This window comes from Theropithecus gelada, chromosome 9, assembly GCF_003255815.1.
Source record: "Theropithecus gelada isolate Dixy chromosome 9, Tgel_1.0, whole genome shotgun sequence".
Classification (NCBI taxonomy): Eukaryota; Metazoa; Chordata; class Mammalia; order Primates; family Cercopithecidae; genus Theropithecus; species Theropithecus gelada.
In genome coordinates this window covers 96,884,298-96,905,362 of record NC_037677.1, presented here as the reverse complement: position 1 = coordinate 96,905,362, position 21,065 = coordinate 96,884,298, and the positions used below count along the sequence as shown (strand labels likewise).

General features: G+C 47.5%; 1 protein-coding gene and 1 pseudogene across 2 annotated transcripts; both read right to left on the bottom strand.

Moving 5' to 3' along the window:
* Positions 1–1,974: 1,974 nt before the first annotated feature.
* On the bottom strand, positions 1,975–4,223 carry LOC112631752 (annotated as a pseudogene). The gene has a single exon (XR_003121186.1). The product of XR_003121186.1 is annotated as an uncharacterized LOC112631752 (transcript).
* On the bottom strand, positions 1,975–20,840 carry SCD (stearoyl-CoA desaturase). Its single transcript, XM_025397214.1, has 6 exons — positions 19,832–20,840; positions 19,026–19,308; positions 14,298–14,428; positions 12,181–12,386; positions 10,035–10,267; positions 1,975–6,063 (listed from the first exon to the last, which is right to left on the bottom strand). Exons 1-6 carry the CDS (start codon positions 19,856–19,858, stop codon positions 5,864–5,866), a joined length of 1,080 nt encoding a protein of 359 aa, XP_025252999.1. The 5' UTR covers positions 19,859–20,840; the 3' UTR covers positions 1,975–5,863.
* Between the last annotated feature and the right edge of the window lie 225 nt (positions 20,841–21,065).

Genomic DNA, 21,065 nt, shown 5'->3' with positions numbered 1-21,065 from the left:
TAGATTAGAAAGCAAGGTGAGCTGGAGAACTGGCTCTGAGGAGCTCTTAAAAACCCAGGTATTGCTTAAGGTGGCTCCTGATGGAATATGGAGATTCTTCAAACTGTGAAAGAGTCTGCCCTTCTCTTTTCCATAAGAGGATTATCAGATAAAATATAGTAAAAGCTAGGCTGGGTGTGGTGGCTCACGCCTGTAATCTCAGCATTTTGGATCGCTTGAGCCCAGGAGTTTGAGACCACCCTGACCAACATAGTGAGACCTGCCTCTTCAAAAATAAAACTAAAAAAAAAATTAGCCAGGCGTGGTGATACTATACCTATAGTCTCAGCTACTCGGGAGGCTGAGACAGAAGGATCACTTGTGCCCAGGAGTTTGAGGCTACAGTGAGCTTCGATTACACCACTGCACTCCAACCTGGGCAACAGAGCAAGACCCTGTCTCAAGAAAAATAATTTTAGGCCGGGCGCGGTGGCTCAAGCCTGTAATCCCAGCACTTTGGGAGGCCGAGACGGGCGAATCACAAGGTCAGGAGATCGAGACCATCCTGGCTAACACGGCGAAACCCCGTCTCTACTAAAAACACAAAAAATTAGCCGGGCGAGGTGGCGGCGCCTGTGGTCCCAGCTACTTGGGAGGCTGAGGCAGGAGAATGGCGGGAACCCGGGAGGCGGAGCTTGCAGTGAGCTGAGATCTGGCCACTGCACTCCAGCCTGGGTGACAGAGCGAGACTCCGTCTCAAAAAAAAAAAAAAAAAAAAAAGAAAAATAATTTTAAAAGTATTAAAAGCTAGCCGGGCACGGTGGCTCACGCCTGTAATCCCAGCACTTTGGGAGGCTGAGGCGGGCGGATCACCTGAGGTTGGGAGTTCGAGACCAGCCTGACAAACATGGTGAAACCCTGTCTTTAATAAAAATACAAAAATTAGCCATGCATGGTGGCCGGCACCTGTAGTCCCAGCTATATGGGAGGCTGAGGCAGGAGAATTGCTTGAACCTGGGAGGCGGAGGTTGCAGTGAGCCGAGATCACACCACTACACTCCAACCTGGGAGACAGAGCGAGACTCCGTCTCAAAAAATAAATAAATGAATAAATTAATAAAAGTATTAAAAGCTAAAAGGAAAAACCAAAAACCAAAACCGTTTCCACTTTGTGCACCTGTGAGCCTGAAGTCCTCTGCTCCAGGAACATACAAGTCTTCTCTTGGACTGGTTTTCCTTTCTTCCTGCTGCTGTGCATATCAGCATTCTCAAGAAGCCATTTTATTCCCTAGAGGTGACTACATTTCAGAAACAGGAAAGAGCTGTACTGCCCAGCCGGGGTTGCAAGGTAAAGAACTGCTTTCAGCTGGGTGCGGTGGCACACACCTGTAATCTCAGCACTTTGGGAGGCCAAGGCCGGTGGATCACCTGAGGTCAGGAGTTCGAGACCAGCCTGACCAAAATGGTGAAACCCTGTCTCTACTAAAAATACAAAATTAGCTGAGCATGGTGATATATGCCTGTAATCGTCCCAGCTACTTGGAAGGCTGAGTCAGGAGAATGCTTGAATCTAAGAGGTAGAGTCTGCAGTGAGCCCAGATCATGTCATTGCACTCCAGCCTGGGCAGCAAGAGCCAAAAACTGCTTTCCCAGGGAGTGCTTCTCTTGCTGGTCTCTTCCTCTCCCAGTATCTTTATCTTAGGTCTATGTAACTGACCACGTGACACACCTGAGAACCCTGGCACTTCCCCAGGGCCAAGTTGCCAGCTGGTGTTAATGTGTTTGATTTAATGGCAGCAGACTCCCGGCTTCCTGCTTCCCAGAGTTTAACCTAAAGTTACCTTTAGGACAGCAGGCCAGGTTACTGGGGTATGAGTCAACCATTGTAACTTCTACTTCTTTTATACTCTTAAAGGTACAGACATAGATATGAGCCAGAGATAAATCCCAAGACTTTGAATCACAGCCAAAAAAAACCTCCCAGACCCAGTGCAATCAGATTCACTTCACTTTTATTATGAACAAACACAATCTCAGATTAGTACAATTAGCTTCAGAGTTGATATTAATAGAAATTATTCCAAAATTATTCTTGTCACAAGTAACTACTATCCCACATAAAAAGGGAAAAATCCCACCCAATCAAAGAAAAGGTATCCTCTGTATGTTTCCATGGCAATGAGTTGTTTATGCATTCTCAAATTTTTTCTGGCTAGTTATCCACCACTTCTCCAATGGAGTCATTCAATCTCTTGGAGAACCATATAGACTAATGACAGCATCTGGGGCACATGGACATATCAAGTTCATGGTGGACATTGCTATTATAAAAACCACTCAGGTCTTGAGAATTCCTGTGCCGAAGGATCCCAAAATGCTTTATAAAAAGCATTAGTCATGCCTCAAAACTGCCCTTTGAGGTAGGTCAGTATTATTATCCCCATTTTAGCAGAAGGAAAACTGAGGCACATTATAGTTCAGTGACTTGCCCAGGGTCACATAGCAAGTCAGTGGCACAGTGGTAGGAAAGGCCCTGGCCTTAACCACCAGCAAACAGGACCACCTTGCTTTTTTAACCTTTCATGATGACCCATTTGAACTACGCTTACAGAGAATACACTTAAGATACTAGCAAACCAAGGAGAAAATTTTCCATTTTAAATGCTACAACCATCTTTTAACCTAAAACAAAAACAAAAAATAAAATAAAATTATAAATCAAATACATTCAAATTACTTCCACCCTCCATCAAACGTGGGCACTTAAGAAAAGCAGCCCTAACAAGTTTCCAGAATGAAGCCCAGAAGGGAATCCTGCAAATCGCAATACTGATAATCCTCCACTCAGGCCCCCTTTTCTACCAGTCACTTCAGTAGGCTCTCAGGTGCAAAGGGATTCCGCAGAGGGAGTGAGGGCGGGCTCATATGCAACACTGTGATTAGAAAAGATGTAAGGCACCCGGGTTAAGTTGTCAGCACACCCCCAAAGCAAGGACTGTTAGAAATCCAGACTCTTGATCAGATCTGAGTTTATCATTAATGTGTCACTTGAATTGAGCTTTAGAATCTTGAAAATAGTGTTCCTTACTCAGCAGACACACCCCCACCCACACCCACACCCACACCCACACATACACTGGGGCCCTCAGCCTGAGGTGCCATCTAGCCTTATGTAGGGTCATGGTACAGATCAGATCCATGGCACATGATTACAATAGGAAGAAGTGAAAGTTGTTTTTATTGTTCATATATTATCAAGGAGGCATCTGATGACCTGTGGAATTAGAAGTACCAGCAGATATTTCCAAGGGGTAGGCGCACAGGTCAGCAGAACTAAACTACAGTGATCTTCCCTTAGATTCTTTTCTACTGAAGTGAATAGCTCAAAAGACATGGATGCCTTTAGTCCAGGCTAACCCCTGTAGCCTCTATGTAATTAACACAGGAAGAAAGGCCCTCATCCCTTCCAGCACTGGGGCTCAACAGTGGACTGAGTGTTTGGTAGTGCACATTTCCAATCTTAATAGAGCAAAGCCAGGCCTCCGCTTTGATGACTGAGCTACAGGGACAGGAGTGGTCCAAAGTTCTCAAAACACTGATGTTCTGTTTTTGTTTGTTTTTCCAGACTTCTATACTATTGTCTGCCCTAGGCTGTAGGGAATGCTGGTTAGTTTGCTGAACAGACACTCTGTTCAGCAGGGTTTGTGGTATCTCAAATCCCAGGTCTCAGCCAAAGCTTTGCAGTTCACCCTGACTCCAGGGAACAGGACCTCCTTTCGAGGTGAGGCACTTGGGTTCTTGCCCTTGCTTCTTCCTAGTGAGAACTGTTTCCTCCTACTTTTACAAGCATTGCACTGCCAGCTGAGAGCACTGACTCAGGCGGGGCACCCTTACCGAGCAAGCAGGGGGCATTCAGCATGCTCTGTGGTTCTGACCCAGACAGAGGGGACTGAAAATAAATGCTCTTTTGCTCTGTGGCTGGCCCACTGGCTCAACATGAGCACTTGGCTTGGCTGTGCCTCGTGAGAGAGGGAGAGAGAGGTTCTCTGGGCCAGAGATGTTTCTGGGAGGGTTTGCCAGCCTTGCCTTGAGCCATCAGTGTGGCAGGGGAGCACAGGGGTGTAGGTGGAGACACTCCAAAGGCCATGTGAAAGTGGCAGCTAGCTCTATTTTCGAAAAAGAAGCAGTGGTTCAGTGACCCTGAGCATTGTCTGCAGGAGGGAGCTGCCTGGACAGCAAGTCATCACTGCCTCTGCCTGTCCAGGGAAAGAAGAAAACGTTCAGGGAAGAGAAAGATCTGGTAAAAGAAAATAAAAGGGACAGACAGGGTAGACCCAGGAATCAAGAATCAGGGTAGTGGAGAGATTCCTAACCCTGCCCCCCAGGCAGTTCTACACTTTAGGCTAGATGTTAACAGAGCCAAAAAAAAATAAAAATAAAAAAAAGAGTGAAGGGGCACAACACTATGGGGAGAAGTATTCTAGTTTTTACTCTCTTCGAGGAGAAACTGGAACTAATGAATGAATGGATCCAATATCTAGCTTATTTTATTAAGACTCCCAATAACTCACTCAGTAACCTTCTCAAGCCCCTGGCAACGTGTTCTCAGATCCCTTCCTATGTGAAGTTCGCTCTTAGAAGCTGCCTATAGATCCTGTCCCTCAACCTCTCCATCTCATGTCCAGCAGTGGAGAGGAAATTGGCAACCCAACTAATTCCTCCTCTCCTTTAGAGGTTTTTCAAACATCCCTCTTTGGGAGGGAAATACTCTAATAGTTTAACGTTCTAACCAATGTATATATGTATATATATATTATGTTTGACCCGACTCTACCTCCTAAAATCCTTCCCTTTTTTGGATGTTTAAATGCCACAGCCATCTTATTACTATGAGGGGAGCAAGCAATATCCTGAAGATGGCAGAGCAGAAAGAGGAAAGAACTGTGACGAGCAGGCCACGGAATCCTCAAAATTCTATGAGCTGCTGTCTTTACCAATCTGGAAACACCCAACTTCAAGACTTCTTGATACATGAACTAAGAAATCTCCTTGTTGTTAAAGAAAAGAAAAGAAAAGAAAACCCTTCCCCAGAAGGGACCACTTTTAATACAAACTTAAAACGTCTCTTCTTTATCCTTAGCCCAAACTATATGTTGTGACATTGAATTAGCATTGCCAAACACCACAGCCACTTCTTACCCCGAGCCAGGAGAGAAAGGAAGCACGCTGTGTGGTGGGGCTTGAAGTCCTCACTAAGTAGGCAGCTGCATGTGTGATTATGGCAAGAGGTTCCTCTTGCTTCGCTTCCCTCATCCTTATATTCATACATGCTGACTCTCTCCCCCGACAATTTACCTGCTTTAGAAGCTTTGTGTCAAGTGAAGTTGCTTTTCCATTCCATCTAGCAAAAGCCTGGGCTGAAGATAATTAACAGAGGACTGCCCAGAAGATTCTGTTTTATCTCTAGCTCAAGCCACCTACTTCAAAGCTCACAACAGCTCAAGGAAAGAGAGTTATCTGGAGCAAAGACCATTCGTTTTAGGCTACAGAAAGGTTGTCTAGGCTTTGGAAGCTGGACACTGAACAAAGACTGACCAGCTGCTTGCCTGGGAGGCAATAAGAGAAAGGAGGGCGATAGCAACAAAGTGAAAAGGAGGACAATGGGCCTAGAAGAGAGAGAGGATAAAAGAAGAAATAATATCAGCTTAGCATCATAAAGGCAGAGTTGTTGACTTTGAATACTTTTGTGTTTTAAAATACTGGACTGGAATGGGTTAACATCATCATCTTTAGCATCCTGGTAGCATTATTCAGTAGTTAATAAACAGACATTAAAACCTCTGCCTGGCTGGCTTTTGAAAAAGGAACCTGAGGGACCCCAAACTCAGCCACTCTTGTAGCTTCCGTCTCCGGTTCTTTTAATCCTGGCCAAGACGGCGGCCTTGGAGACTTTCTTCCGGTCATAGGCCAGACCAAGGGCGGCCATGCAATCAATGAAGAATGTGGTGAAGTTGATGTGCCAGCGGTACTCACTGGCAGAGTAGTCATAGGGAAAGGAGTGGTGGTAGTTGTGGAAGCCCTCACCTGAAACAAAAGCAGGAAGAGAAGTCATGGAGTGACGGTGCACTGAGGTCTTCTTGATTTGTGCATACCAGTTAGCTAGCAGGGTACCTCATACCTGGGAGAAACTCACTATTGTTGAATGAATGGATGAATTCAGTCTCTTTTAATATTAACCAAATAGATCCCCTCAGAAGCATCTTTACTTTTATTATTTTACTTTTTTTGTAGAGATGGGGTCTTGCCATGTTGCAAGCAACCCTCCCACCTTGACCACCCAAAGTGCTGGGATTACAGTCACGAGTCACTGCACCTGGCCAGTCAAAGGCATCTTAAGGAGTGATTGGAGACCCTGGTCACCCATGGCTGTCTGGGAGCCCTGTGGGAGGAGAACTGAGTTTCTCAGAGGATAAAATGACTAGAGAGAAGCTCCTACTTTTGGGAATGGATATCAGATTGGAAAATTCCAAATTCATTCTTGGCCCTGCCCTCAAGGCTCTGTGTGTATGTGCACATGCTTGCAGAATGAAGCACTCTGGCTATGACTTTTAAAAAAATGAGTAAAGCCGGGCACGGTGGCTCACGCCTGTAATCCCAGCTCTTTGGGAGGCCGAGATGGGTGGATCACGAGGTCAGGAGATTGAGACCATCCTGGCTAACACGGTGAAACCCCGTTTCTACTAAAAAAAATACAAAACATTAGCCAGACATGGTGGCGGGTATCTTTAGTCCCAGCTACTCCGGAGGCTGAGGCAGGAGAATGGTGTGAACCCGGGAGGCGGAGCTTGCAGTGAGCTGAGATTGCGCCACTGCACTCCAGCCTGCGCAACTGAGTGAGACTCCGTCTCAAAAAAAAAAAAAAAAAAGAGTAAAGAAGCACACCTTTCCCCACCACACTGGAACTACCTCTAGGGGTGGGAGGTTCCTAGAGAGTGGGCCCTACAGCCAAAGATCAGAAGAAAGGCCAGCCCAGAGGCTGGAATGTCCTCAGTCACTGCAGTTGCCAGGGGTGCTCCAACTTTTTTGAGCTTTGACCCTGGTGTGGGGGAGGTGCTGATAAAACAGAAGCTCTCTGAGGGAAGAAAAATGGAAATGCTTAGATACCCTTTAACCTCTGAGATTTTGAGGACTCTTGGGATGAGCATTTCACTTTGCTGGAGGGAGGAAAACAAACAAGTTCTGGATTCAGGGGAATTTATCTAATGTGTAAAGCTTTGGAAACTCGACACATAGAGAGTTTGCCAACTCTTGGCAGGACTCTTCTTTCTGAACCACAGCCAAAAATAATACTGACCCTAATCAGGCATGGGTAAAGGATAGCTACTAAGAGCTAATATTTGGCTCTTTGTAGATAAAAATATCCTCAGACAGACCAGTCATGACATTAATCAGAAGCAAGGCAAGGAAGTCCTGCAAAGTAAATGATGTCATCTAGGGCATTTCAAGATATGTCCTCCCTCTGTGACACCTGATGATCTGCAGTGTGAACTGGGGAGGATGGGGGTAGAATGCCAGGAATAAAGGTACTGAGGATTATTAATGTCCATTAATGGTTTTGCAGCTGGGCTCTGTGTAAGCACTAGCCAGGCCTTTAGTTACCAGATTTAAAATGGAATCAGATGCACACAGAGACAAGGGAGAAAAAAAAAAAAGAGGAAGAGCGTAGAAAGAAGACAGGACTCTGCAACTGGGGCAGCAAGAGAGAACCCAAGAAAGGCTCAAGCGAGAAGGTTAATTTGGCAGAGAAGATGAGCATGTGACAGTCGGGGAGGTAATTCAAGAAACAAAAAGATTAGGGTGGCAGGAAACAGAGCTGCAGAAGAACAAAGGGTGAGGTGATAAGGGAGGCAAACAGCAGGCAAGGAGGAGTGAATGATAACAAAGACAGGTCAAATATTGGCAGCCACTTTGAACTGATGGCCACCCAGAGGCTGGAGGCAGGGAAGATCATTATAGATCCATTTGCAATATGGGACACATCTCAAGCCAGAAACTCCATTCCTATGATAATCTCAGATTTATACAGTGTATGTGATTTATTTTAATCATGGTTAAAGTAAGAATAGGCACAATGGCAAGAAGGTGTCTGAAAGGAGATACGTGAAAGTTAAAGAGAGAGAGAGAGAAAAAAAAGCTTTTATTTTTATTATATATTTTTGAGATGGAGTCTCACTCTGTCACCAAGGCTGGAGTGCAGTGGCACAATCTCGGCTCGTTGCAACCTCCGCCTCCTGGGTTCAAGCAATTCTTCTGCCTCAGCCTCCTGAGTAACTGGGACTACAGATGCGTGCCACCGTGCCTGGCTAATTTTTTTATACTTTCCTTTTTTTCTTTCTTTCTTTCTTTCTTTTTTTTTTTTTTTTTTTAGTAGAGATAGAGGTTCACCATATTGGCCTGGCTGATCTCTAACTCCTGACCTCAAGTGATCCACCCACTTCGGCTTCCCAGAGTGCTGGGATTACAGGTGTGAGCCACCACGCCTAGACAAATAAATCCTTTTAATAAAGATAGTAGGCCAGGCACAGTGGCTCATGCCTATTATAATTCCAGCACTTTGGGAGGCCAAGGCAGACAGATCACTTCAGCTCAGGAGTTCGAGACCAGCCTGTACAACATAGCAAAACCCTGTCTCTACAAAAAATAGAAAAATTAGCCAAGCGTGGTGGCATGTACCTGTAGTACCAGTTACTTGGGAGGCTGAGCCGAAAGGATCGCTTGAGCCCAGGAGGTCATAGCTGCAGTGAGCCGTGATCACACCACTGCACTGAAACCTGGGCAACAGAGTGAGACTCAACAACAACAATTTAAAAGATAATAAAAATGGTTTTGAGAATATAAAGGAAGATTTTAAAGAGAAAAAGAAAATGAGTGTTAGGCAATGACCTGCATAAATGTGTGGAGTAGTGTGGTTGTCTAGATATTATTGAATGACCAATAGCACCAATTACTGGAGAGAAGAGGTCACCAGATCTATTTAAGGAAAACTCATTCAGGGCCTTGGTCAAAGTCTATATTCAGTTGGAAAGAGGGACAGAGAAAAAAATGTAGATACGTTGGGAGGCTGAGGCAGGAGGATCACTTGAGCCCAGAGTTCAAGACCAGCCTGGGCACCATGGTGAAACCCCATCTCATTAGAAAAGAAAGGAAAACATCAGCGTTAGAGAATTGAGCAGGAACTTGTGATCACACTGCTTTACTGGGAGATTCCTGAAGGCATGTTAGGGGAAGGGATGTTCCTAGCCCAGAAAAGAAGAGAGAAAAACAGAGGATGAGAGGAGACAAGATGGTAGGTGGTAGTAAAGGGCCACCAGCAGTTATTTTGATGCTCTTCATAATGGCATCACCAAACAGTAAGGCATGGCACACACTTAAAGCAAGGCATATCTGAGTAGAGTGGAAAGATAAAAAATACTTTGTGTGGCATACTTGAAGTTCATAAAACACCAGGCTTACTGGCCACTCAGATGACCCCATTGTTCTATTTATGCTTTCCTTGCCTCAAGCAAGACTGCAGTCTGGCCCAGAGCTGATGAAAGAAAGGAAAACTCCAAGGTGCTCATCGTGTATGGCATTTGGTTTCTGTTTTTTTGTTTGGTTGGTTTTTTAGTAGAAACAGGGTTTCACCATGTTGGCCAGACTGGTCTCAAACTCCTGACCTCTCAGGTGACCTGCCCGCCTCGGCCTCTCAAAGTGCTGGGATTACAGGCGTGAGCCGCCACGCCTGGAGCATACATGGCATTTGGAAATTGTTTTAGAACCTGGAATCAAGATCAGTGTTTTTTTTGTGTTTTCTTTCTTATCCTTTCATTTTTACATAAAACATGTTGCGTGACTCTCAAAAGGGTTTTCCAGTATACTGCCCCCTAGTTTTATAGTGGAAAAACGGAGATACAAAGTAGCCATCAAAAACAGGTTTATCTAGTTTTTCTGGCTCCTAGCCTAATCCCCTAATCAGCAGACCACTGGATGTAGTCTTGCTTGGACAGCTGACTTACCCACAGCTCCAAGTGACACCAGGATATTCTCCCGGGGGCTGATGTTCTTGTCATAAGGACGATATCCGAAGAGGTGGGCAGCACTGTTCACCAGCCAGGTGACATTAAGCACTATAGCATATCGCAAGAAAGTGGCAACAAACACGCTGTGTTGAAAAGTTTCACCCCAGAAACACCAGGGCACAAGCGTGGGCAGGATGAAGCACATCAGCAGCAAGCCAGGTTTGTAGTACCTACAGTGACAGACCAGACACCAGGTCAATGGAGGGGGACTCCACACCTACATGGATCTTCTACACGAATTGGGATGGGCTGTCTCTTTCTTCCATGTTGAATTTGCTTGTCTGACTCTAAGTTCATTGTTTTACTTTTGTTTGTTTGTTTGTTTGTTTTTTTGACAGGGTCTCACACTGTTGCCAAGGCTGGAGTGCAGTGGCATGACCATAGTTCACCACAGTCTTAACTCCTGGGCTCAAGAGATCCTCCCACCTCAGCCTCCTGAGTAGCTGGGACCACAGGCATGAACCATCATGCCCATTTAGTTTTTAATTTTTTTTGTAGAGATGAGGGCTCACTATGTTTCCCAGGCTGGTCTCGAATGCCTGAACTTTCAAGCAATCCTCCTGTCTCAGCCTCCCAAAGTGCTGGGATCACAGGCATGAGCCACCACGTCCAGCCATCGCTGATTTTTACTCAAGCATAATACCACGTTGGTAAAATAGGTGAGGTCCAAATTACAAACTAATGAACAGATGTCTCTCCATCCTTGGCTGGTTTTCCCATCTGCCTTTGGGCTCCTTTCTCTTTTTCATCAGCACTCTTTTTCAGTCTGTTTAGTATCATGCCTCCATTTTCTGCTGGCTACCCCCTAGTTCTTTGGTCTTCTTTTCCCTCAAAGGCCTATTGAGTGTCCTTGATCACCTGCAGCTATCTGTCCCTCTGGAAGCCCTTTCTCAATTTTCATTCTCAATGTAGACCAGGTCACTGACATTCCAAGGGCACTGATCCCCTACATTCCTTCAGCAGTCAAGTCTTTGACTTTTACATCACTGACATTCGCTGCACCCAACTCTTTTTTCCATTTCTGCCACTGCTTTGCTAGCAGGGGTCCTCATTTCCTAACTTATGTCCCCACCTCTCACTTTGGCTCAATGGTTTCTTACACTTGTTCTAAAAGCAGCCTTCCTAAAGCACATCGCTAACTATGCCACATTGCAGTTCGAAAGATGTAATGCCTTCCTATTGCTTATTGAATTAAATCCTAAGTCTGCTTTTAGAACTCAACAAGGATGGCATTAGTCTCTCCAGTCTTACTTCTTCCCACACCCTATACTTCAAGCAAAAGGACTCGATTGCTAGAACATGCTTCATGCTTTAGCTCATTCTGTTTCTTCTGTTTGCACTGTCTCTCCCCACACATAGTTGTAAAAATTTCTATCCGTCGGTGGATTCCAACACTACTTATTTCATAAACACTTCCTTGGTGTTGCCCGTTGAGCAATCTCCCTCCCCTTTATACCTCTCATAGTACAGAAAATATTCTGCTTTATACCATGGTTATCTGGATACCTGGCTTATCTCTCCACCCCATGATAGGCTACAAACTTTTTGAAGGTAAGAACTAACCTACCAGCCTGGGCAATACAGTGAGGGAGACCTTGTCTTTGCAAAAAATTAGCCAGGCATGGTGGTGTGTGCCTGTAGTCCCAGATACTCAGGGGGCTGAAGTGGAAGCATTGCTTGAGCCTGGGAAGTCAAGGCTGCAGTGAGCCAAGATTGTGCCACTGCACTCCAGCCTGGGCAAGAGAGAAAGACTGTTGAAAAACAAACAAAAACAAACAAACAAACAAACAAACCTAGGCAAGTAGGCTATAAACATCTTTGAATCTATGACTGTCCTAGGACAATACACATCTGTTGAATGTAATGGGTTTAATTAAGATAGCTCAGAGAGAAAGAAATGGAGCAATAGTCTATGGCTATGGGCCTGTGGGATGTTAAAAACTGGGATTTTAAATTATGATTGTGAACACGCAAACGCAGTAAATTTCTCAGCTTATATTTTATAAGTCTTAGGAGAAAACATGGGGTCCCTAATGACCAGATGTCAGGGCTGTATCCCCACCTCCATCAGGGCTTCACTCACCTCCTCTGGAACATCACCAGTTTCTCGGCTTCTAGGTCAGACAAGTCTAGCGTAGCGCCCTTCTCTTTGACAGCTGGGTGTTTGCGCACAAGCAGCCAACCCACGTGAGAGAAGAAAAAGCCACGTCGGGAATTATGAGGATCAGCATGAGTTTCCGAAAACTTGTGGTGGGCACGGTGGTCACGAGCCCATTCATAGACATCATTCTGGGGAGAGAGAGAAGAGGAATGTAAGGCTTGAGGATAGACACCCTCTTAGGAGACTCCCAGTGGAAAGGTATCAAGAGCCCAAGGCGCTCAGCCCAGCCTCAAAAAATATCCAGGAATCTGGGCTCCAAAGGAGTCATGGAGTTGCCTCCCCTCTTCTCCCAACTTGTCACTGAAGCTTAAGTGGAAAAAGCAACTCAAACTCCCAGGACCATAGCAATGGGACTGCTGTTTCTGGAAAGTTATATGGTGGGTGGAACAGAGATAAATCATACAGAGCTCAGAGAGTTTCAAGAAGTGAGAACATCGCAATTCTTTAAGCAAGGAATGTTGGAAAAGATCCTCACGAGGTACCTAATCCCTGGGCATGGAGAACATGAGGCAGGCAGTCTTGTGTCCTAGGGTCCCAATCAGTAGATAAAGTTGCAGGGTGTACCATTCTGATGCTTTGCAAAAGAGCTCATACAACCCAATAACAAGGCCAGGCAGGCAACTCATGATCATGACTGCATTTTCAAATGACCTCTGGGCTTCTTGACTTTTTCCATCCCTTAAAGAATGTACCAATATCTCTCTTCCTTCCCTTTGCTCCACAGGACAACTTTGGAAGCCCTCAAGGTATAAGCTGCTATGGCAGAGATGATTATGCAAATGTGGTAAGTTCTTCTGATTTTGCTGCCACTAAATTGGTTTCCTTTCTTCCTCTTGCTCCAAGCTAAGCCCCAGGCCATGTGCTATCATTTGCCCATTGCTACAGCTTAATGACTATAAGGGATGCATTCCCTTTCCCCATTTCCCTTCATCCCGTCTTTGCTATAAACTTTTTTTTTTTTTTTTTTTTTTTTTGAGACAGAGTCTAGCTCTGTCACCCAGGCTGGAGTGCAGAGGTGCAATCTCAGCTCACCGCAAGCTCCGCCTCCCAGGTTCACACCATTCTGCTGCCTCAGCCTCCCGAGTAGCTGGGACTACAGGTGCCCACCACCACGCCCGGCTAATTTTTTATATTTTTAGTAGAGATGGGGTTTCACCACGTTAGCCAGGATGGTCTCGATCTCCTGACCTCGTGATCTGCCTGCCTCAGCCTCCCAAAGTGCTGGGATTACAGGCGTGAGCCACCGTGCCCTGCTTGCTCTAAACTTTTTGCCTCAACAAACCTCAATGTTTTACTTAGCCACCATGGCAGCCCAAGAAAGGGCCACAATGTTGGGTTGGTCTATCTAATCTCTCTGTAAGTTGGTTTCCTCATCTGTAAAATGGGGATAATAGTACCTACTTCCTAAGATTGTTGTGAGGACTTTATATCAAATGCTTACAATAGTTCCAGGCACATAGTGCAATAAAAGTGTTTGCTCTCATTATCTGAAAATAAGAGTTCATGAGTCTGGGAACATCAGCTTCAATCCCACTGTGGTGGAGTCCTAAGTTATTCACTTTTCAATTTTTTTTTTTTGTTTGTTTTGATACCATCATGGCTCACTGCAGCTTCAAACTCCTGGGCTCCAATGATCCTCCCAGCTCTGCCTCCCTAAGATATTTACCTTAAATAGTGAATTTATTGTCCAGTGTCTGCCCAGGAATCTAAGGTCAGTCTCTGGCTTATGTGCCAAAGCCCCTTATGATGAAGAGCCATAACAGCCAGAATGTGTGACAACAGAGGGACTTTAGGATCAAAAATATTCCTACACATCAAGAATATTTTCCATTTATTTTCCAGTTCCCTTTTCCAAGACTCAGAAGTCTCTTCATTCTTCATGGACTTAAGGACTGAACTGGCACTTGAGGTGACCACAGGAGAGAGGAAAGTGAAATGGCTGTCCAGGTGTGGCTCCTCTCTGGCGCTGATCCCTCCTTTCTGTCCCCGGATCATTGATAGGGTGGAGGACAAACAGCTGAGCAGAGACAGCTTCTTACCTGGAATGCCATTGTGTTGGCAATGATCAGAAAGAGACGCAGGGGCAGCCGAGCTTTGTAAGATCGGTGGCTCCACAGACGATGAGCTCCTGCTGTTATGCCCAGGGCACTGACAACATAGTAGAATAACCCTGCCAGGAGAAGACAGCGGGGGGAGTCACCAATCAGTGTGAGTTCCATCTGGGAAAGGATGCCAAAGACACTCTCTGGATGCCAGAAACTGTCTTCTTCAGGCTTTGGGTGAGGATTGGCTTGACCATGAACTCTAGGGATAACCATGTCCCTTAGATTTTACCACTTGAAAAATATCATCACCCCACAGCCTCTCAACCCAGGAAAAAAAGATAAGCTAAGGAATCCCAGGAACTAAGGAGTCAGAAAGGCAGGAGAGAGAATAGTGCTCTTACCACTCATTCTTCATCTTAAAGGCAATCTCCCAGGGCCTAGCTATCTCCTTTCACCTCTATCTAGGCCTTCTCTAAGGTTTTAAGGGCCACAAATTACTCCTATAGAGCCCAGGACCCATAAGCAAGGGTGTTATTAAAATAATAGTAGAGGGCCAGGTGCAGTGTGAACCATGTTGTCATCCCAACATTTTGGGAGGCCAAGGCAGGAAGATCCCCTTGAGCCCAGGAGTTCGAGACCAGCCTGGGTAACATAGGGAGACCTTGTCTCTACAGATAATCTACTCAAGAGGTTGAGGTGGGAGGATCTCGAGCCCAGGAAGTCGAGGCTGTGGTGAGCCATGATCGCGTCACTGCACTCAAGCCCTGATCAACAGAGAAAGACCTTATCTCAAAAAATAAAATAACAGCCAGTACAATCTGGGCACTGACCAATTTGAGAAGCACTTAGTTGTAGGGGACTTTTAGGGGATTCAGACCATGGCCATTTATCAACTGGTACAAAAAAGCATTTAAATATTCTAGCAGGCAGTGTGGCCATATCAGGGAAAAATTAGCCCTAATCCAATTTGTGCATAAATCCAATTTGCACAGTATCTTAAGATTTACCAGAGGCCGGGCGCGGTGGCTCAAGCCTGTAATCCCAGCACTTTGGGAGGCCGAGGCGGGCGGATCACGAGGTCAGGAGATCGAGACCATCCTGGCTAACATGGTGAAACCCCGTCTCTACTAAAAATACAAAAAACTAGCCGGGCGTGGTGGCGGGCGCCTGTAGTCCCAGCTACTCGGAGGCTGAGGCAGGAGAATGGCCTGAACCTGGGAGGCGGAGCTTGCAGTGAGCCGAGATCGCGCCACTGCACTCCAGCCTGGGTGACACAGCGCTAGACTCCGTCTCAAAAAAAAAAAAAAAAAAAAAAAGATTTACCAGAGATTTCACGTTCCAGCTATACATCCACCTCCCCCAAGATACATGCACAGTTCCTCTGTCTCGCCTTTGCTACATCCCTGTCAGCCCATACTCTCACCAGGCAATGCTCATTCTAAACAATGGTGGGATATTCTTCAAGCTGTCAGTGGAGCACCCCACCATTGTCTTCCCTCACCTTCCTGGAGACCTGCAGGCTCAGGAGGTGCCAGATATAATCTCTAACTGGGAAGGCAGGAGAGAGAATAGTGCTCTTACCACTCATTCTTCATCTTAAAGGCATTCTCCCAGGGCCTAGCTATTTCCTTTCACCTCTATCTAGGCCTTCACTAAGGTTTTAAGGGCCACAAACTACTCCTGCAGAGCTCAGGACCCATATGCAAAGGTGTTATTAAAATAACAGCAGAGGGCCAGGTGCAGTGTGAACCATTTTGTCATCCCAGCATTTTGGGAGGCCAAGGCAGGAAGTGGGCTGCTGGGTGTACCCATCTCTTCCTCTGTTCAGTAGCTCTAGTAGGCAGAAGCTGTGGCCTTGGTAGAAACTGTTAACAATGTTTCATTCCTAGGAATGAATGTTAACAATGTTTCATTCCTAGGGAAACAGCTAGAAACAATAGATCCTCAGTGGCCACAGAACTTAGTTGCAGTTGGAGACACCACACATTGTAACAAATTGTCCTGTGTTCTTTTGCAGCCATTGATAGCTGTTTCCTAAACAACCTCCTTTTCCCCCCAACCTCCTTTCTTCTCTCCTATTCCTCCTATAAGATCTCCAGGAGAGCCATAGAGCCAGAGTCAGCCCTAAGAAGAGCTCTCTCCACATTCCCTCAGAGTGGGGATTGAGGCCCCAGGTGATCTGCCTTCAAGTCAGGTGGTGATTGACATCTCCCCAGATACAGTATCTAACCTGCACCTTACTTGGAAAACCATCAGTTGAGCCAGAGCCCTTCCTAATGAGCAAGGGAGCTTCTGGGCTTGTTACTTGCCGCAAAAGACCCTGGGGCAAGTTGACTCAGAATGTATGTAAGATCCTATATTAACAGGAAAATTGGGGAAAGAACTCAGGCACTCTGGTGCCTTTTCTAGAAACACCTCTAAGTCTATCAAATAGAAGGGCTTAAATCAGTTGGAGATTTATTCCCTCTCTCCTCCCCGGGGGAAGAAAATGTCCAAATTGATAGTTAAGCAACATCTCATTGCTCTGGCCTTAAGAAAGAGACTTGAATGGTTTTGCCTCTGGCTCTCAGTGTTGCCAGAGGCATTCTTCTTAGTCCTACCCTAAGGGCTCCTTTGGGAGACTACAAAATGAAAGAGATTTAAGGCTCTCATAAGAAATGCTGGAATCACAACCAGTTGCTAATTTAACATTGTCCATAGGGATTAAAACAAGAAAAGTGAAGCTCCTAAATTCTGAAGGTGGGAAGAGAAGATGTCCAGGTTGAGACCTCTGACCCTCCTCCCCTTATCCTCCTTGTTTCTTAAGACAGAGGAGTTCTGATATCCCCTTATCAAGATGGTCATTCTTTCAGCTAAGCCATCCACCAAAGGGCCCAGTACAATAAGTTTACCATCCAGTCTCTGTGAGCCACATTTATCTGCCCAAAGGCACAGCACACACCAATGGGCAGGTCACCAAAAAAATGTAGCAGGCACAGCCTTGACTTTGGGATGGAATTCTGCTCCCTGCACTAGCAACTGAGGGTAACCAAGCAGAGGCAATTGGGTCAAACTCTGGGCTTCAGAAAACCTACAGGGAGTGCTGAGGCTGGAAGGAGCTTGCAGGTGAGAAAACTACTTGTGAAGACTATCCTCTTGGGGAGAAAGGGTGGAGAGAGGCATCCACTGACTCTTTGGGGAATGCTATCCCTGCTCTTCATCCCTCATGTTGCAACTGAAGTTCTGCTGGATCCTCAGAGGGGCCAGACAACAGATGTTGCCCTCCCCTCACAAATACAAGAGCTCTTCCTGGTATGCAGATGAACTGATCTGCATCTGGCCTGTTCTGTCTGTGTCACAGCTGTGACACATATGTAACCCAAGGAATGCTACCTTCCCAATCTTAAAAAAAGTACTGTTGCCCACAGGTGGTACCTAGAAAAACTGAGATTCTGACAAAGGGGCTTTTCTCACTTGCATTTCACTGTAGCACCTGGAGGATTTCTGGAAACAAAGCTCAATGAACCAGATCTCACTATCTTTGGAAGACCTAAGAGGTCCTGAGGGAAACAGCTAAAACTTGGCCTCCCAGCTCTTCTGCATAATTACCCTTCAAGAGCAAGAGCGAGCTGTCAGAAAGTATCCCACACCTGAGGCTGCTCTGAAAAACCTCAAGTTGTTTTCTGGAGGAGAAGTCCTGGCTCACCACCCCTTAGAGTGTAGCAATGCAGGGGCCCTGCATCTGCAGAGCTCCCTGCTCTCCCTTCCCAACTTAGGCTCATAGTGGCAGAGGTGAAAAAACCTGCAAAGCGCATGTGTGTATCCAGGGGGCAGAATCATGCCATCAGGCCACACCAACTGGTCCCTGAAAGAGCTGAGCTAAGGGCAGGTTAGGGACAAACTGGGAACTGTCTCCCTCATTACAGCAGCCTCAAGACCAGGCTCTCTTTTCTCAAGGCTCTTTTCTGGCCTGGCCTCAATGTCCCTGGCAAGGAGGAATGGGTAGGACTGGTGTTGGAAGGTGCAGAATTCTTGGCATTTCATGGGATCAGGAGGGGGGCCTGAAGCAGGCTGGATGGGGGATGGAACATGAAACATATCTTCAACCTGATTTCATTCTAAGAGCATTTTGTTGACTGGTATGTGCAGCACCCTGGAATGTAGAGTAACAGAGCAACACACATCTGTGACTCGGGTTACACGGGAGCTTCATCTTCCTCTGTAACGAAGAAGCCTGCTCTGGCCAAGGGGTCAGGTCAAAATAGTTTTGTGGTTAACCTCTCTGTTCCTGCCTTTCCAATAAACTCTCTCCCTGAGTAGTTTCCCGTTGCGCTAGCCCATGACTGCTCAACATAGACCCTAGAAAGCCAATGGTTTAGTACCATGTTCCCATGCCTCCCAGGTAGAGGGCTTTGATTCTTTTGTGGTTGGCAGGGGTGGGACAGGCAGCCAAGCAAATGACTCAAACAGAAAAGCTCTTTCAGGGAAAGCTGACTCTCCAGCACAGGTCTACACTTCAAAGCCCACAAGCACAAGGTCCCAGAGCTCTCAACCCAAGGCATTGACATTCCTGCATCTCAGTACCCCAGGCTCTTCCCAGCCCACTAGGCCTGAAGCAACCAAAGAAAATGCCTGAGAAAAACCCCAGCTGGGAGGGGCTGGTGTTCTGTGTAAGATCCCACCTTATTAAAAGAGCAGTGAGTACCTGGAGGACTAGGTCAGGAGGACAGGGAGGCTGCTTACCCCAAAGACAGGTGTAGAGCTTGCAAGTAGGAATCAAAGTGATCCCATACAGGGCTCCCAAGTGTAGCAGAGACATAAGGATGATGTTTCTCCAGACATATTCAACCTTGGGGCTTGGGCCTTCCTTATCCTTGTAGGTGGGGTCATATATATCATCTTTGATATCAGGGCGAACGTCTTCTTCCAAGTAGAGAGGCGTCGTCTCCAACTTATCTCTTCCATTCTGCAGGACCCTGGAGGGAGGCGCTGTGATGGTGGTGGTGGTGGTATAGGAGCTAGAGATCTGGAAGGGGGAGGAAGAGGAGAGTCAGGAGAAGAGACACGTGGAGGCAGCTGGGGCCACTCCGCTCTCTAATCACGCTGGGGGAAGGGTGGACAGCAAAGACCCTTCCCCAGCGCCAGAGTTCACTGAGGGTAGGGTGTATCCGAGATGCAACGGAGAGAAGTTCCCAGAAACTATACCGATACATTAGGGGCGGGGGACGAGGGGCGCTAAACCTACGGGGAGGCGGCAGTAGGAAGGAGAAGTAAAGCACTCACATCCCCACGAACACAAAGGAAAACCCGCATAATTCATAAAAGCACCAGCACGACCGGATTTTTCTTTAAAGCTTAAGAAACAAAAGTTGGAGATTCAAGTCCGCAAATTACAATCCACATTCCCAACTCACTGAAGGCAGCACAACTCGAAAAACATGGCCAAGTCCTCTGCGGAGCTCTCCCCTCTCTTCTGACACCAACCCGTCCCCTGGAAGCCCAGCCCGCGCCGGCGACCCTGCGGTACGGGGCCAGGCTGGGAAACTCACATCCTCCTGCAGCAAATGGGCCGGCATGTTGGCTCTCGGATGCCGGGATCACTTTCCAGGGGCTGAGGCCGTGGAGCGGAGTTCGGGGGCGCCGGAGGACTGCGGTTTCGAAGCCCGCCGGTGCGCGCTGAGCCGCGGCGCCGCGCACGCTAGCTGGGTGTCTAGGCCCTAGCCGCGGTGCGTGGAGGTCCCTGAGCCGGGAATTTAAAGGCTAGAGCTAGCAATGGGTGACCGTGTTCGGTATTTCCTCAGCTCCCTTTTATCCGCTGCCAAGCAGGGGCAAAGTGCGCGGAGTTGACTGGCGCGGGCGGCCCCGCATGGAGGTGAGGGCGGGAGAGGGAGGAGACAGAGGCCAAGGCTCGCAACGACCGCAGCAGGGCGCCGGGATGCTGCCAACACCGACACCACACCACCCGGCCCCTGCCCCTGCCCCTGCCCCTGGGGAAATGCTAATGAGGCTTCTGTAAACTCCGGCTCTCATTGGCCGAAGGGAATTTGGTGCCACCTCGTCCTGCAGTTGCCATTGGCTCGGCGCAATCTGCTGTTCCCTCTGCCGCCAGCTCCTCGCTCCCCCTCCCCTCCCTTTCTCCTTCTCCGCTTCTCTTCTACCCGCCGCTGGGCCTCTGCCCGGCACCCCGCGTTAGGAGCTTTCTCTCTGGAAGGGACTGGGGACCCGGTGTGGGGCTGGGGCGCGGAGTCTAGCCCAGGACCGGCCCCCGGGCACGCGGCGAACGGCTGGGTGGGCACTGGGGAAGTTTCTCAGGAAACAGTGGGGAAGCCTCGGGAGACGCCCACTACTCACAATTCCGTCCCGTCTTCCCGTCCCCCCAGGCGCGTGGCAGGGAGACGAGGCCGCCACCCCGGGATCGGGAGCTCCGGGGACGCGGGAAGCCCCGCCTCCCTCCCGGGCGAGCGCTGGGGGCTCAGTCCGCCTGCGAACAATGGCTCTGCCCCGCCCACCAGCCACGCGCTGCTCACCCGGGACCGCACCGGACTCGGGCCGCACGCAGTCTGGCTGGTGTGTGTGCCTACGCGCACGAATCCTGTTCAGGCCCCGGGCAAACAGTCCCATCCCCATGCCCGCGCCTCCAGGATGCGTGCGGGAGGTTTTGGAGATTCTTCAGACTGGCAGGTTGTAATTTTGGAATCTTTGTGGAAACAGTCAGGAAACACTGACATGTGCTTTCACCCAGCAGCAGGCGAAAGGGCTTGGATGTGGAATAAGAATAGCTGG

Bases quoted from the DNA above. Each gene is read 5' to 3' on its own strand.
- SCD (XM_025397214.1), bottom strand. From the start codon at position 19,858: ATGCCGGCCCATTTGCTGCAGGAGGAT. The intron at 14,429-19,025 runs GTAAGCAGCCTC...TTCTCCTGGCAG, and splicing joins GCTCTACACCTGTCTTTGGG to GGTTATTCTACTATGTTGTC. The intron at 10,268-12,180 runs GTGAGTGAAGCC...CTGTCACTGTAG, and splicing joins CTGGTGATGTTCCAGAGGAG to GTACTACAAACCTGGCTTGC.